The following is a 17043-nucleotide window of genomic DNA, read 5'->3' as shown; positions in this document are numbered from 1 at the left end:
GATGACGTTTCCCATCCTCTCTGACAATACTGAGTTTAACTTAACTAACAACTTAGACTGGAATTTCAGTATTAATACATTTTTGTCAAATGCTTCAATTAGTCAAGAAAAGTAGCACTTCATAGTCAACATCTATTCTAAGTTACCAGATGCTCTTTTGAACAAATGGCTTTTTTTGTGAACCAATGACAGCAGCTATGCACTTTTCATGTTTGCATTTCTGCACAAGAGTGAGAAAAGGCTGGGTCCAACATAACACTGAAAATCTCTTTTGTCAAAAGCATACGGGCTGATCCTGTGCAATTCTCCATCCCTTGGGGAAAGGGAGTTCAACACAGCCCCGTTTCCTGTAACTAATTACAGATACGAATGCATTCTAGATTTTTGAAATGCCACTCAGCGGACGATCTCTCCACAGTATCTAGCGTAGCGGGATCACATCTGAAAATCTGCCTTTGTGAAGCTGTCAGAGCCGATGTGTTCCCCACTGGTCCAGATAAAACTCCTGACGTCAAAATGCTTTTCACTCAATGCATCTCTTGTTAGTGATGATGACTCTGAAGTGAAAGCAAAGGATTTTGCCTTACGTCCCACAGAGATTCTCCTGCAGGCAGGTGGAACTTGCAGCATGAACGAAAATGTTAGAAAGATGCTAAAGTTTGTGACATCTCTTGAGTGGGAGAGAAGTAGACCCCTCAATATGAAACTGCCTGTGAACTTTTTGAAATGGCTCGAAAATGTCTGCAGAATTACCCTTCTAATCTGCTTCTAATAGGTACACGCATGCCATCTTTTATACATACTTTGAAAGGCCAGCCACTATTTTAAATAGGGCCAGACCGATATGAATAATACTAATTTTAAGGCAATGTGAAACTGTGTAAAACTTAATTTTATATTTTAGATATTACATTTATATTCCCTTAGTTTTAGTTAAACAGTGCTTTACTGACAACATGATTGTCAGTTCACAGTTCCATGTCTTAAACTCAAATCAACAGCAAAAACTCACAGTCTTACAACCCCATTTCCAAAAAAGTTGGGACGCTGTGCAAAATGTAAATAAAAACAAAAAGCACTGATGTGCAAAACATCTAAACCCTATATTTAATGGAAAATAGTACAAAGACAATCATATCAAATGTTGAAACTGAGAAATTTTACTGTTTTTTGAAAAATATATGCCCATTTTGAATTTGATGCCAACAACACATTTCAAAAAAGTTGAGACGGAGGCAACAAAAGGCTGGTTAAGTTGTGTAATGGTGGTTAATTGGCAAGTCAGCAACATGATTGGGTATAAAAAAGCATCCCAGGGAGGCTGAGTCTTTCAGAAGTAAAGACGAGGAGGGGTTCACCACTCTGTGAAAGACTGCACGATCAAATAGTGCAACAATTCAAGAACAATGTTTCTCAATGTAAAATAGCAAAGAACTTTTGCTTTTCGTCATCTATGGTACCTAATAACGTTAAACGATTCTGAGAATCTGGAGAAATGTCCGTATGCAAGGGACAAGGCCAAAAACCATCATTTGCTGGTTGTGATCACTGCATTAAAAACAGACATGATTCTGTATCGGAAATCACTGCATGGGCTCGGGAGCACTTTTGAAAACCATTGTCTGTGAACACAGTTCATCGCTGCATCCACAAATGCAAGTTAAAACTTTAAAATGCAAAGAAGAAACTGAACATAAACAGGATCCAGAAATGCTGCCACCTTCTCTGGGCCCAAGCTCATTTAAAATGGACGGGGGGGAAGTGTAAAAAGTGTCACGTTGTCCGACAAATCAACATTTGAAATTCTTTTTGGAAATCGTGGACACTGTGTCCTCTGGGCTAAAGACCACTCAGCTTGTTATCAGCACAGTTCAAAAGCCAGTATTCATGATGGTATAGAGGTGCATTAGTGCACACAGCATGGGTGACCATCTATGAAGGCACCATTCATGCTGAACGATATATACCTGTTTTGGCAACATACGCTGCCATGCAGACAATATCTTTTTCAGGGAAGGCCTTGCTTATTGCAGCAAGACAATGCCAAACCACATTCTGCATGTATTACAACAACATTGCTCCGTATTAAAAGAGTCTGGGTGCTAAACTGGCCTGCTTGCAGTCCAGACCTGTCAGCCACTAAAAATATTTTGCACATTATGAAATGAAAAATGGTGACCCTGAACTGTTGAGCAGCTGAAATTCTATATCAAAGAAGAATGGGAAACATTTCTCTTTCAAAACTACAGCAATTGGTCTCCTCAGTTCCCAAACGCTTACAGAGTGTTGTTAAAAGAAGAGGTGATGAAACACAGTGGTAAACATGCCCCTGTCCCAAATTTTTTGGAACGTGTTGTTGGCATCAAATTCAAAATGGGCATATGTTTTTCAAAAAACAATAACATTTCTCAGTTTCCACATTTGGTATGTTGTCTTTGTAGTATTTTCCTTTAAAAACATGGTTTACATGATTTGCATTCTATTCTTATTTACATTCTGCACAGCATCCCAACTTTTTTGGAAATGGGGTTGTATATAATACAAATATTGTAGCAATAAGGGCAGTGGTACCCAGAGTTCTACGTGGTTTGGTTTTTGTTAATTACCTCTTATTATTCTTAGTTTTTATCAGTTCACACCAGAAAAGGGTGATCTCATAACTTTATTCTCATGTTAAGGTTTTCTTACATTACAAGGTTTTAATTATTCTCTTTTGAAATATGTTTCTGAATTTTAAATATGATGGCATTTTGTGTTCAAATGTACTGGTTCAGCTTGTATTGCTGTCTTGTAATTACTCATTATAAGAGGGGTTCCCAGTGTCACAGCCCAAGTTTCACTCTGACATCAGGAGACTGGAGTTTGATACCCAGCTGTGCTGTAATCCCAAAAATTGCTGATTAAAAAAAATTCTGGCTAATGATACCAATATTACTGGCAAACCAATAAATTTCAACTTTGACGCTTTTAAATATATTGAAATTTGATACCATTTTCGATACCAAAGGCAAATAAAACTGAGGATCTTTTATTTTGTGCATAAACATGTCCAAACACACACATTTTCTCTTGTCTTCACTCCTCTAAAGTGAGGCTCATTTCACACAAGCAGTGCAGACAGAGCGGCATGACAAACAGAAATACAGCTGTTGTGTCAACATCCTTAATAACTAAATTCTTTATATTTAACACGAGAGCATTCAGTTGTCAACACAAATAAATGTTGAGGCCATTACTGGATGCTTTAAGGTAACTTCAAGTTAGCTTAGCTGTTGTTAGCATTTGTTGCTTTTAGCCCTAGAATAGGATAATAAGCGTTTAGCACGACGATAGTTTAATGAGAAACCTTGTTAAATGTCACAGAGATACTGAAAAGGGAAGCAATCACCAACCTCCTGGAACACCATGTACAGGTCCGCGTGCTGGTAAAGCTGGTAACATTTTCTGATAAGGACATTTAGACATACATTATCAAACTATCTACCTGCAGTTTTAATACAAGGCTGAAGTTGTCTTTTTATTTGCCAGCTTCTTGTTCAAAGTTTCCCATTACACCTTAAATGGTGCAGAAGCCTCAGGTGTCACAATGTAACTGCTGCACCATTAAAGGTGGAATGGGGAAATTCAATCAAGAAGCTGGCTTCAGCTTGGTAGTTTTAATGCTGGTGGTATTTTTTGATAAGGTGATTTAGGCTATCAAAATATCCTACCTACAATTTTATGTACGGAGATACCTACAAGGTAGCACTTCATCAGAACAGCCTTTCTATCTTTATTTGCTTTAAAGCCAAAGTATGTTCACACAGCACTCCTGCTGTCTTCTTTGCTGCTGGATGTGAACTCACTGCAGCTGCCATTTCAGCATAACAAAGCGCACCGCTAGCAAGACCCCCTCACAGCGGTACGTTATGGAAGCCTATGTGGGTCAAAAGAAAGCACGAGCAGGATAGCACATTTGATATGAATAGTATCGATACTGCAGGAAATGAGTATTGTACCATTTCAAAATTTTCAGTATTGACAACACTATTGGACACTACTTTATAACACTCTCAGACATAATGGGTGTGTCTCAAATCCTAGTGAGCTCTCTACATAGACAGCATTTTACGTCACAATATGCGCGCTCCCAACAAGAAGGCTGTCCCAATTCTTAGATATCTCAAATATGCTGCCTACTGAGGTACCTCATTTTGGCCCAATATTGAGACAGCATCGGATGTTTCCTCAGCCGCTGAGGCAATCCCGCGATGCAGCGCGGTGCAACTTTTGTTTGAAGAAGGCGGGCAGAAGCGCTTCGCCGAGAAGCGACGTCATCTTCAAATGTAAGTTGTTCTGATTTTCTGGGGTATTTATCTGTTTTCTAGTCATAAAGGTGCACAAATAGGCTATACTTTCCACATTTGACCACGACTATTGTCTATTTTGCTGTTTCATTCAGAGCAAATACAATTAAAATCGCTATATAAACTGCCAGAGCAGGATCCATGTTTGGTTAAATGTGATTCTGATGGCTGAGGTAAGAAAACGCCGGTCTCGTCACAAGCGGCGACGTCACTGCCGTCTAACTAGAGCGTCTCATTTATCTGTCTTATAAGGATAGATGACGGTTGGAACGCTGCCTACTTAGACAGCTGCCTATGTAGACAGCAGCTACTTAGAGAGCTCACTAGGTTTTGAGACACACCCAATGTTTTAGGGGTGGTACATACAGCAAGTGTGTGTAAACTTTAATACAACTTGATACAATTCACCAATGCAACATGTACTCTGTGGTGCAACTGCACAACCTCCATCATTTCTAAAATCTACAACTTATTCACATTTATCTTCTTAAGTTTATAGTCAACATGCCATAGTCCAGCAGAGGAAAGACAGTTCCACACATTTCTGAAGCATGTATGGGACAGCAGTAATTAAGTAATCTACCAATTATTTTGACTATAGTTTACTTTAACGCAAAATAATAAAATAATATAAAGGATTTAACTAAACAATAACAAGTCATGAAAAGACTTGGATTCCAAAATATGTTACTAAAAGAAGAAAATATAAAACCTTCAAAGCCTATATATAAAAGCATTATGTGGCAAAAACACATATGAATGGGGTGAGCAGCAGGAAAATTTAAGATATGCATTATTATCAAGCAAACTGCTTGGAAACTGAGAAAATGCATTTTAATCAGTTTTTTAATATTAAAAACTGAATTATAATTGAGTAACTGTACAGATCTTGACAGACCTTCTACTTTAGATACTTTTAAAATTTACATAATTTTAATGTAAAACATAACAAATTTCAAATTTTAAATGCAAGTGAAATTACACATTTATGCATAAGCCTTTAGATTAAAATGCATATTTAGCTACATGTCCAAACTTTTGACTAGTAGTGTATGTGTGGCTTTAAAACTTACCTGCGTAAAGAAAGGCTCATAGATCTCTACGCCTTTGTCAGAGCCTTGAGATAGAAACTCGCGTCCACGTCTCCAGCTATATCGCACTGGGGGGTTGGAGTTGGCAGCGCAGCGGAGGAAAACCGTTCTCTCATAGTAGAACTGCTCCTTAGCTTCTCCTACACTCTGGTGTACTGTCACCACAGGGTCATCCAGATCTAAAAGGAAAATGATGCACATATAACACAATTTGAAGCGATGTCTAAGGGTTAAAAAGCACACCAACCTCTGGTTCATGTGAACAGCAAAAAGAGTCTAAATTGATGGAAATGTACACAAACATAGAATCTTAACACAATCTACGGTGTGCTAACAGCAGTACAGCTACACTCTTACACTGTCCCTCTCTTTCTAACGGTCTAAAACCATTAATTTTTGGTTTTCATTATGTCTCAAGTAGTCTAGATTATTGCTATTTATTACATCCAAAGTAGTTCCAGTGCATTCAGCTGCACAGGTAGCTGGCTTAACTTGCACAGCCAGATAAAACAGCACCCTGCTGTTTTGATTAAAGTACGCTGCCTTATCCTCACTAAACTGCAACAGCACAAAGGGAGTCTGGGAGAAGTAGTAATATGGCCAAATTTATGTAGACATCTGACCATCACACTAACATGAGCTTGTCAGAAAAATCATGGGCATTAAAATGTTGGAAGCATATGATTGTCTAAAATGCTGTTGCATCTACATTACCCTTCACTGGACCTGAAGGGCCTGGACCAAACTCTGAAAAAAGCCCCAGACCATTATCCCTCCTCCACCAAACTTTAATGTTGGCACTATACATTAAGATAGGTAGCACTCCCCCGGCATTCACCAAACCAAGCTTTATCCACCATTCATCACAGTGATTCATCACTCCAAAGAACACTTTCCACTGCTCCAGAGTGTGCTTTACACCACTTCAGCTGACGTGTGGCATTATGCATAGAGATCTTAGGCTTGTGTGCAGCTTCTCGGCCATGGAAACTTCAGCACTTCAACACTCAGTGGCCCTGTCATGTGAGTTTGTGTGGTGTACCACTCCATGGCTGCGTGGTTGCTCCTCCTAGATGCTTCTATTTCACAATAATAACACTTATAGTTGACCTGGGCAGATCTAGCAGGACAGAAATTTCACAAACTGACTTGTGGCAAAGGTGGTATCTTATGGCAGTGCTAGCTCTACATTACAACCCATTCTACTGCTAATGTTTGTCTATGGAGATTGTATGGATATGTGCTTATAGACCTGTTAGCAATGGGTGTGTCTAAAACACCTGAGCTCAGTAATTAGGAGGGGTGTGCACATATTTCTGGCCATATAACGTATAATGCAGCAGCGGAAATAAAACGGTTATCTCCAAAATTATACTACAAAATATCAAGATGCTTCTTTCAAACATTTGCTCAGTGAACTTAATAACTGATCATAAGACTGTTTGACTGTGTGACTGGTCTCATTAAAGACTCTAAATACTGTCCATGTTTGTCTTTCTTTATTTTTGAAACAGCGACAGCTGACATCTAGCACAAACATAAACAGCAATTTTAGTCTTCATAATGGAAAAAGATTTAACATGTCAAGGTAAACTTACTGAACAATTAAACACTGCACAGACACTGAGTGACAAGCAAAAACTTTGCTTGACAGCTTCTATAATGTTTTCAATAAAGGGCCACTTAGGAATCAGTTTTGCACTTCTATTAAGAGTACTTTTAAACCTGTCATATTAGGTCTAAATAATTGCTGCAAAGTGCTGTAGCACTATATGGTTTATACTCCGCCATCAGAAAGCTGAAACCGAACTCCTTGCCCTGCTTTCACTCTTCTTCCTTCCACGAAACGAACACACAATTACAAAGAAAAGCGCACAATTGCCTTTGAGACTTTAAGATCTGCATTTCACAAAGAAGTTCAAAACCTGAAACCTGAATCAGCTCATTATTAGTTTCACTGGTCCACTGCCTCCACCAATCAGCAGCATCACATGGAAGACCAGATGTACATATGAGCGCAGTGCAGAATATGTCTTGGTGCGACCACAGCATGCACACAATGTGTCTGAAATTAACTAGGGATGCACTAATAAGGGAATTGTGGTGATGTTGAAATCCAATATTTTTCATGTACATATCTGCACGATACACAAACATTTATCAAATGTAGAAATTGGGAGCATTATGGAAAAACAGTGCTGCCATGATCACGAAATTTTAGCTGACAGTTAATTGCCATATAAATACTAGCACTTTTCTTGTTCACAGTTTGCAAATATTAAAATACAAGCCTAAGGCTATGTGCACATTACCAGGCTGAAGTGGCACAAATCCGATTTTTTGCCTTAAAGTGAATCAGATCTGATGTTTTCAGGGCTGTGTGGATACGCAAATATTTTCAAATCTGACCTGAGTCACTTTCATGTGGTCTTAGATCGGCTATGTATCCGATTCGTGGCCATGTGACCTTAATGAGAACGCTCAGATTGGAATTCATGTGCTTTTTTTCCATTGCGCGTGCGCCATCATTCAGCGTCACCATAGCAGCAGTGCCGAACAGATGTTAAAGCCTGTAAACGGTGTAAACGCAGCACATCTCACCTTTTTCACCTTCGTCTCGCTCTAATAACGAACAGCTAAGAGCTGTTCAGAGTTAATTATCTTCACAGCGAAGGCTCGTTCTGACCGTTTGTTTGCTGATGATACATGTGACGCACGCGATTCATTCACGTGACATTACTGAGTAGGATGTGCGCATGCGGGTCATTTCAGGATGATGGTTCATTCACAGTAATGACAGATTTGAATCACTTACTAACTAGTAATGCTTACTTTGTTGCTAACACTGGTTGGTACTGTTAAATCAACACTGTGCGCACTCTCACACAAAAGTCTACAGTTAGACAGACTAATAAGTGTAGTTAAAGCTACACGTTCTTCACGAGAGTGATAATATAAGCAAAAAAAAAAAACAACACTCATTCTGACAGGATACATGCTAAAATTTTAAATTAGCTACACAGCTAACAAATAAACAAACCTTACTCAGCACTGCCCAGACCACCAAACTAGAACTTCTTTTTGTTTGTATCCACCCCATGATGTCTCAATGAATGCATTTACTGAGTTCTTTCATTTACATTTATCTGCCTCAACTCAACTCACCCAATTCACATTTTGTGTATTGCTGCATAATATGACTGAATATGCAAAAATGCAGTCAGCTTTAATAATTGTGATCGTCTCAAATAACTGTAATTATCTCAAATAATTGCAGTTAGGTAATTATGTAATAATTGCGACCGCTCTACAGAGAAATATAAAGTTTATTTCTGCAGGATTACACATAGGTTAAGCAAAAACTGTCTGCTAAGTTCATTAACACATACATTAATACATTAATACATTTACAAATGAAATTCTTTCCCACCAAAACATTCTACAGGAATATAATTCTACACCAGCTAAGAAAACAGAATTTGTAAAACAACAGCACTTACAGACCTCTGAAATCGTGTGTCATTCATCACGCCCATATTAGCAACTCTGGGTCTAAACTGGATTTCTATGACAAAACTAAATGATTTTCAAAAAAACACCACCATCGCGCCCCATGGTACACAAAACGATTCTAACAAGCTTAGCACATCGGGCCCTGAGAATCTACACAGCAGTGCTTGACAGTGTTGTTGTTTATTGGCAGAGTGAGTCCCTCTTCTTTATCAATGACATGTGTCTGCTCTTTGATCACTGCATCTGGAGTAGCATGGTCAATAAGAGCCCATGCCTACTGGTGACTCGTCCAGCATGGAGCCGGGATAACGACGATAAGCTCAAGCCTGATTTGGAAGGCGGGAGTAATGACTCTCTCTTCTCGCTGTCTCCCCGCGGCAAAGCTGCCTGCCACTGTCCATTGCTCCACCTATTTATCTTACATCTCCCGCATAAAGCACTTCAGCACCAGCCTCATGCTTGTTCAGACAAAAGAGTGGCCTACTTTGTTTCGAGAGGTGAATCCAGACACAATGATGAGCACAATCTCAAACATTCATATACAGAATTAAGTATGTTATATTATTATGCTGAAAGAACTGAGTATATGAAAAATGGTCATGAAATGAGCATGTCAGGTGTCACTGTACTTACGGCTCTTTCAATGCCATTTCGGAGGTCATCCAGTGTTGTTGGGAGTGGTGGCACATACACAGAACCCTTAACGTACCCCCACAAAAAAAAAGTCACACGGTGTGAGATCTGGTGGTGCCGGTGACCTTTTTCTTGGAACTGTTGGTACCAATGACGAATGCTCTGAGCTGTTGGAGGTTCACTGCCATACTAACAGTCAGAAACTCTATGACCCCCTCTTTCAGTTGTAAAAATACAGCGCTTTGAAATCGGATTAATCTTTTTGAATTACTCCAATTTTTTTTTTTCAGTATTAAGTGTGCCCATCCTTTGCATTTATTTTAGCTTTCGTCCTTTTCAGGAAGAAATCTGCAGGGATGAAGTTGGTTGTATTTTCTGCTTCTAACTATCTAAGTAATCCCAAACACATTCAGTGATTCTGGGCGTTGGGCAGTCCATTATTCTGAGAACACTGGCAGGTTCTTTGCTTGCAATTTTTCTTTTTGTCTACACATTCTTTCAGACTCATAGCATTTTCTTCTCACAGCGCTGTCTTCTCACGGTGGAAGGATGAACAGAAACAGATCTGAAGTGAGAGTAGTTGTGTTTCTCCTGTCTCAAAAGGATGAAAGCTTTAATTACTGTTCATCTGTTAGATAAACACAGGTTTGGTTCCTGACTTCTCAGTGCACTTAAGCCACTGCATAGAATTGTTAAATTCCATTAGCAGCACCTGATCATATTTAATGACAGACTGATTAGCTAAAGGAGGTATTGGAAGATAACTGTAAATACTGGACTTTCTTAAGAAAAGCTTTGGAAATGGATAAGCTAACACAGTTTGCACAGTACTGTATGCTACGCCTACGGGATTTTCCTGTTAAAGTATTTTACAGTTTCCGGTACATGAATCCTTTACGTTTTAAAGCAACATGAACAGAACAAGTGCTTTCAGAGCATATTCCCTGTTTTCATTCTCAGTTTTATCCCATTTGTTGCCTTTTCAAAGACAAGCCTTTCATTTCAATTACGTCCACTTACCTGCAGCTCGACAAATTCCCGTTGTCAGTTACGGTCTAACACTGTGTCACTAAGCACAATGATGAGACTGCGCAGCAGGTAAAATTAATACTGCCTCACAGAGCTAAAAGCTTACATGCTCTCAAAATGATGATGTGTGGAAGTACAACCAAACCTCACTCTGGCAGACAGCAGTTTTGCACACAGGAATGCTTTTATGTTGGGTAATTTTAGAAATGTCCAATTAGGGCCAGTTTAGAAAATGCACTGGACAAGCACCAGTTAGACATGGGTGTAATGATCCATTAGAGTCTAAGTTTTACCATCATTGCTATTTTCAAGTGTGATTTAATCAGAGAGAGTATTGATTTACAGGGCCCTTGTGTTCTCTTCCCAGTCCAGATTTCTCCTGAATTTATGCAGTTTTTACAAGACAAATATATATATATATTTCATATATCTTAGTGAGGTCTGTTTGATTATCTACATTGTACCACTCAAATGTCTGGAATCAATGTTATCAATAATCTAAATGCGATTTGAGTAGACACAAGTGTATAAACATATTGTAACATGCTAACTTTTTGCGACATCGCAGGTTACAAATAATTTGTAAAAATGGAGAAATTTTAAGTGAGTCCAGAATTATGAGCAGAGCTGTAGAGGACTGTAAAATGAATTGTAAGCTCAATAATACAGATGTTAGGATACCACTTTTTCTCTCCCAATACTGGTACCAAAACCTTGGTTAGTACTTTCTTTAGCTATAATTTTTCCTTTAAAAACTACTAAGCTTTTCACCGAAATAGGGCTGCACACTAAATTGTATTTTTAGTGTTATCACAATATGAGTTATCATGATAAACATATCGTTAAAAGCTGCAAAGACAGAACAGATCAAATAACCTCATACATGCAGTGCTAGAGAGACATCATATTGCTGGCAGAAACTGTTAGAATGCTTTCCTGCGGTGGACTAAACCCTCTTTTTCTACGTGGGGGGGACAAGTAACTTAGCCATTCTGCTAAATGGCCAATTACATACCACGCATGTGCACAACACAAAACTGTTTCATCTTGAAATACACACCTGCAAAAACCCTTCAAACAATAGGACTGTTCTCACACCCAGGTTTAAATTATAGTAAGCATTTATAGCATTTCTATGAAATAATCATACTATGGGAGCCTGCTCAAAACCTTGTCATTTCCTGAATTTTCTGCCACAAAATACCTGATCCAGCTCAAGGGCTCGATAACTTACTTGATGTGTTTGGGGTGAAATTATTTGAAAATGTGTGTGGCAAGGGGTTTGCAAGATTAAAGCTGGGCCTAATGATTGAATAAAGTGTGAGTAACGCTAAAAGCAAAAAACATTGCCTATGGTTACGTTTTTGTAACATTCACAAAATTCATCTTGTAATTTGAACTAAATTACATAAAAAATCAGAGCTCAAACATTTACTTGGAAGATTGCTAAATTAGCTCACAGGGCAACACAGGGCAAGTGTGTCAATTGGAGGTGGAAATATTTTGACTTTGGGATGCTGTCAAATTATTTAATCACAAGTGATGCTATGACATGGTTTAGAGTGTAAATTGTTGGCACATGTAGTTTTAGTGACATGAAGTAGCACTAAGTAGAAAAAATAGAATGAATTTAGTACTTCAGTAGCCTTTGGACATTCATAAAAGTGGTACTTTGAGTGTTGGTCTGTATAGATTCAAAATTTAAACAAGCTATTTTAAATTGAAGCACTTCATCATCAAGATGATCATCTAAAAGTAGGCTATCATGCTGAAACTACTCAAACACACTACTACCCCACTGGAATAAATACACAGCTAACATCACATAACACAGTGTGAGAGTGTGCTACGTCAGGCTAGGACTGGACCAGATTCATTCTTTTTTTCTCTCAAAAAATCCTGTCTACTGTACAAAATCAACAATTAAGCTATTATGAAATTAATATCCAGAATTCATCACATTTCATAAGGATAACATTGACATAAAAAGGTCTAAAAATACCTTTTGGCGAATCGTATTGTATTGTATATAATTGTAATATTTAAATCAACTCTACTGTAAGTTATTTTATATATGTATATATATATATATATATATATATAGACACACACACACATATTATTGTATACAAAATAACAAACATGGTTAATATTGGTAATATATTCACTTTATGTACAGCTAAATGTTTTTTCTTTTTCCATGCTAATGCAGAGAGCAATATAATTTCTGTCATAAAATCAGTATGACAGTCGTCCTAGAACACTGTGTGATATTATGACTGTACTGGATGTGCTTTCAGCATCTTTTGCTCCGAGATTCAATTCTTAAAGTTTAACTTAATGACGATGCGTCTACATAATGACACCGATCCTCTGAGCTGCGTTCTGAGTCATTCTGTCTCATTATCCTCAATTCAACAGGGCACTTAAACAGAGAGCAGGCCCACAAAAAGCCGAGGAGAAAGCATCATCAGTCCGTGGAGAAGCTAACGCAGGACTAGCACCCTCTTTAGGGGAGTTGTTTAGAGGTGAGGGACAGCATATTCAGAGTGTTTGTGTGGTCAGGGCTGACAGGGGGTAGGCCTTGTTAACTCACAGTAGACGTCCACTCGGATGGACTTGATGGCGGGGGAGCCGAGGCCGTTCTCTGCCTTGCAGTAGTAGCGGCCACCCTGGTGCCTCTGGATGCGGGATATGCGCAGAGTCTCGTTAAACACGCTGGAGTCCTGGAAGCGGTCAGAAGCACTGCCTGCTGTCTTGGTCCATCGTATCTGAGGGAAAAAGGAAAGGCAGGAGGTTACACACGCTGATTAAGAGCTTCATGTCAATGGGATGGTCAGCGGTGATGGAGTTCATCTGTTGTATCTTTATAAAGTCTCTGTAATATAACTGTGAAAATGATCCACACATTTTTGACAATATTATTTGGACACTATTAAGACTATTAATTGAATATTATTTGGATGCACACAGTTAACAGCGCTTGGGTAAAGAAATTAACATGTTATGAATGGGAAAATGTACATTATTTGCATTTTCAGTAAATAGTAATTGCATTTATTTTTGATATTTTATTATCATTTAACATCAATGTCAATTCTACAGATTTTTTAAAAATTCTTCATAATTAACAGGGACACAGAAAGGTGTTTTAAATTGGGGTGCTGAAATTTTGATGAACAAAGACATCATGCTAAATGATTTGCCCATTTTCCATTTGAATCTTTTTTGATACTCTGCATCAAACAGAATGTGTCATAGTGCACTATAATAAATACATATAACCAAATCCTCTCTCTGCTCTCTCATTCTCAACAAACTTTATGCAAACTAAACAAGTGGCGACCAATCAAACTGTTGACATGTGGCATGGTAACAAATTGTGTCACATCCACAGTCATGAGGTAAGATATTAACGCTGGAAAACGCACTGAGTGGGATAAAACAGTTGATAAAAACATTATTATTATGTTAGAAGATTTAAGGTTTAAAAACAGTTTCAGGGTGCTTTGGGACTCAGAACTGCCCTGTATTCTGCATACACTTTCACTCTTTGAACCTCAACCTGCATGTGTTTTATTGATGCGCCCCTCAAAGCAGCCAAGACTGTGGAGGGAAGCAATTCAGCTCACTGTAATGAAAATACTGTGCTAACTTAAGCAGTGTAGCTACTACAGGTTTTGAAAAAATGTAAAATAAAAATAGAAAAATACAAAAAGTCCACTCTAAAACAAGCATGATTTAGTTTTTGCCATGCTCAAATCATTACCAAGTGACGATCTCTGTATTTTTATTACTTTCCTTAGCAAATACAGTTCTGAAATCAGCACCCCTACTTCCCGCGTCCCTGATAATTGAATCATTGTAAAGAAAGGTACCACATTCCCAAGTGGTGCAAACGTCTAAGCCAGGGGTGCACAACTCTGTTCCTGGAGAGGTGGTGTCCTGCACAGTTTGGTAGTTGCCCTACTCAAACACATTCAATAAACCTGCCAACAAAGAAGTTAAATCAGGTGTATATAAGCTGTGAGATCAGCAAACTATGCTGGACACTGGCCTTCCAGGACCCCTGGTCCAGGCACTGGCCCTATTGTCAGGAGATCATAAGTTCGATCTGAGTCCAGAAGAGCAAAACTGGGCCTGCTCTCTCCCAGTGGGTAGGATGGCCCTCCCTTTCCCCCATTGCTAGACAATGCAGGCAACTGTTCCCTAATGTAACAGCATTATGTTCTCCTCTAAGCATGTTCAGCTCGATGTTGCGTTAGCCACAACTCAAGAAGACGCAGTGGCTGGCTGCACATGACTCTAAAAAAGCATATGCTAGCCGTCACCCTGCCAGTTTGGTAGCATGGTCTGACAGAAGGAGACTTAAGTAGCGTGTGGAAAAGGAAATTAATATATTTGGGGGAAACTGGGTAAAAAAATTCCCCCAAAATTACACATTTATGAACAGTTTCTAATACGTTTGCATTGTCTGTTATTAAGTCATCGCTGTGACAATACAACAGTCATTTAACAGATCAATGAGTAGCCAAGCTCCTGGTACGCTACTGTATAATAAAGCTATACATCAGGCTGCAAGTCCTCTATTGAAGGCAAGAAATCAGCCAGAGCTCCAGGCCAGCCAGAACTGACAGCTGTGAACTGGTCAGCCTGAATGTAACTGAGCAAGGAAACTCCTCCACCACTGCAGCAGAGCCAGAGTATGAGTGAGCCTTTCTGTTCAAATGTGTTGCCAGTGAGTATGTGTCACGCATGTAACGAACTCTCAGGGAGAGTCAGACTCCATTTCCCAGAATACTCTGGGAGGTCATGTGACTGAGAGACTTCATGCCGAGTCACAGTCAGAGAAAGACTCCAATACCCACAAGTCACTCAAGGATCACGTGACTTCGGACAATGTCTCACGCACCTGTCAACGATCAAAGTCTCCTGAGTATTAACCTGTTTCACCTGTGCTTTTATCATGTGATCTGTTTAGCTTAGTATTTAAGCCCAGGCTGTAGGTAGAGTCAGTGCGAGGTATTGTTTCCCAGCGAACTTACTGAGCGTTTATTTCTATCTGTATATTTCTGATTATCCGACCTTTGCTTCATTCTTTGATTTGCCTCTTGCCTGCCCTTTTTGTACCATTGCCCTGTCTTTTTGATCTGTGTTTTTTGAACTTGCCTGCCTGTTTTTCGACGACGTCTTTTGTCTTGTCCCTTTGGTTTTGTTCGCCTGTTGTTATGATCACCATTGTGATCCTACTCCGCTTTTTGGTTTTGATCCCTGCCTGTGTATTGACAACGAGCCTGCTTAGCGATAATAAAACCTTTTTTACTCATTTAATCCGCACGCGTCTGGATACTGCTGTTTGGTTACAGTATGAGGTATACAAAAATGACATGTTTAAACGTATGCATGCATGTAAAAAGCACTGTAAAGCAAATGTGTGGATTTTATTACGTGTAAATAAACAGCACTGCCCCTGTACATATACAGCACTGAAGAACGCCATTACCAAGCACAGTTCAATTTGCAATACCCTAACCTGCAAACAGGCAGGCAGCACCTGCCGCTAGTCCAAGTCATACAGTTCATACCTTCTGCAATGGAAGGACCTATGTGTATTTGTTTATAAACACCAAGTAAAAACCTTTACTGGTCTTCTTAACAAAAAAAACAAAAAAAAAAACAGCATGCAGGCATATGCAAATTTGCTGTATTTGCATTAGCATATGTCTACTCATAAAAGCTATGCTATTTATAGTGTTTGCCCACCTTTATTTACAAGTTCACAGTTTTGACATGCTTTGAAGTACAAAGAGCACTTTAGAAACATTTACTTCCTAACCATCACCAGAATATCTTTTTTGTTTTTTTTTATTTTTAGAATTGCACAGTACAATAATGGGAAATATGACAAGCTGTATTTATTGATAATAAAACTGCTGAATATTGTACGAGATCCATTTATGAGGACAAGCATGAGAAATGTGCAATAAATAGGTGCTGACTCACTGTTATCTGGGCAGTCCAAACTACAGAGCAATTCACATGGAATTCCTTAGAGAATTTTCTTATACCTCAGACTAGGGACGTGCATAGGTACTCAAGTACTACTTAACCATTCCAGGTGGCAACATTAAAATAATGAAATCAATAATGTGGTATTAGTTATGTTGCATTACGGGAAGAGGCAAAGATTATATAAGCTACCAGCTTAGTTTTGCTTGTGTTTGCTAAGTATGTATATTACACTTAGCTACTATGAATTGCATTAACATGAGTGCACTGCCAAGGATGGATTGTTAAGGATGAGACTAAGTCAGCGTGACTGTATCATTAACTAGGTTAACTACTCTAGTAGGCTTCTGTGATTGATTTTTCCCTGTTAGCTCCTTAGCTCATGGGAAGAGGTAATGTAGCCTTCTATACTCATCCAACAC

The 17043-nt window shown here is 38.8% G+C and overlaps 1 protein-coding gene across 1 annotated transcript in view; it reads right to left on the bottom strand.

The window, feature by feature from the left end:
* Positions 1-17043, bottom strand: part of mdga2a (MAM domain containing glycosylphosphatidylinositol anchor 2a) — a 207559-nt gene that overhangs the window by 107794 nt on the left and 82722 nt on the right. The window contains exons 3-4 of the mRNA XM_036593740.1: positions 13209-13383; positions 5420-5616 (exon numbers count right to left, since the gene is read on the bottom strand). Coding sequence (XP_036449633.1) covers positions 5420-5616; positions 13209-13383 — 372 coding nt within the window. The remainder of the gene's footprint in view (positions 1-5419; positions 5617-13208; positions 13384-17043) is intronic.

The sequence above is a fragment of the Colossoma macropomum genome, unplaced genomic scaffold, assembly GCF_904425465.1.
Source record: "Colossoma macropomum unplaced genomic scaffold, Colossoma_macropomum, whole genome shotgun sequence".
Classification (NCBI taxonomy): Eukaryota; Metazoa; Chordata; class Actinopteri; order Characiformes; family Serrasalmidae; genus Colossoma; species Colossoma macropomum.
Note: the sequence above shows the minus strand (reverse complement) of the source record. Positions and strands in the feature narration are given on the sequence as shown.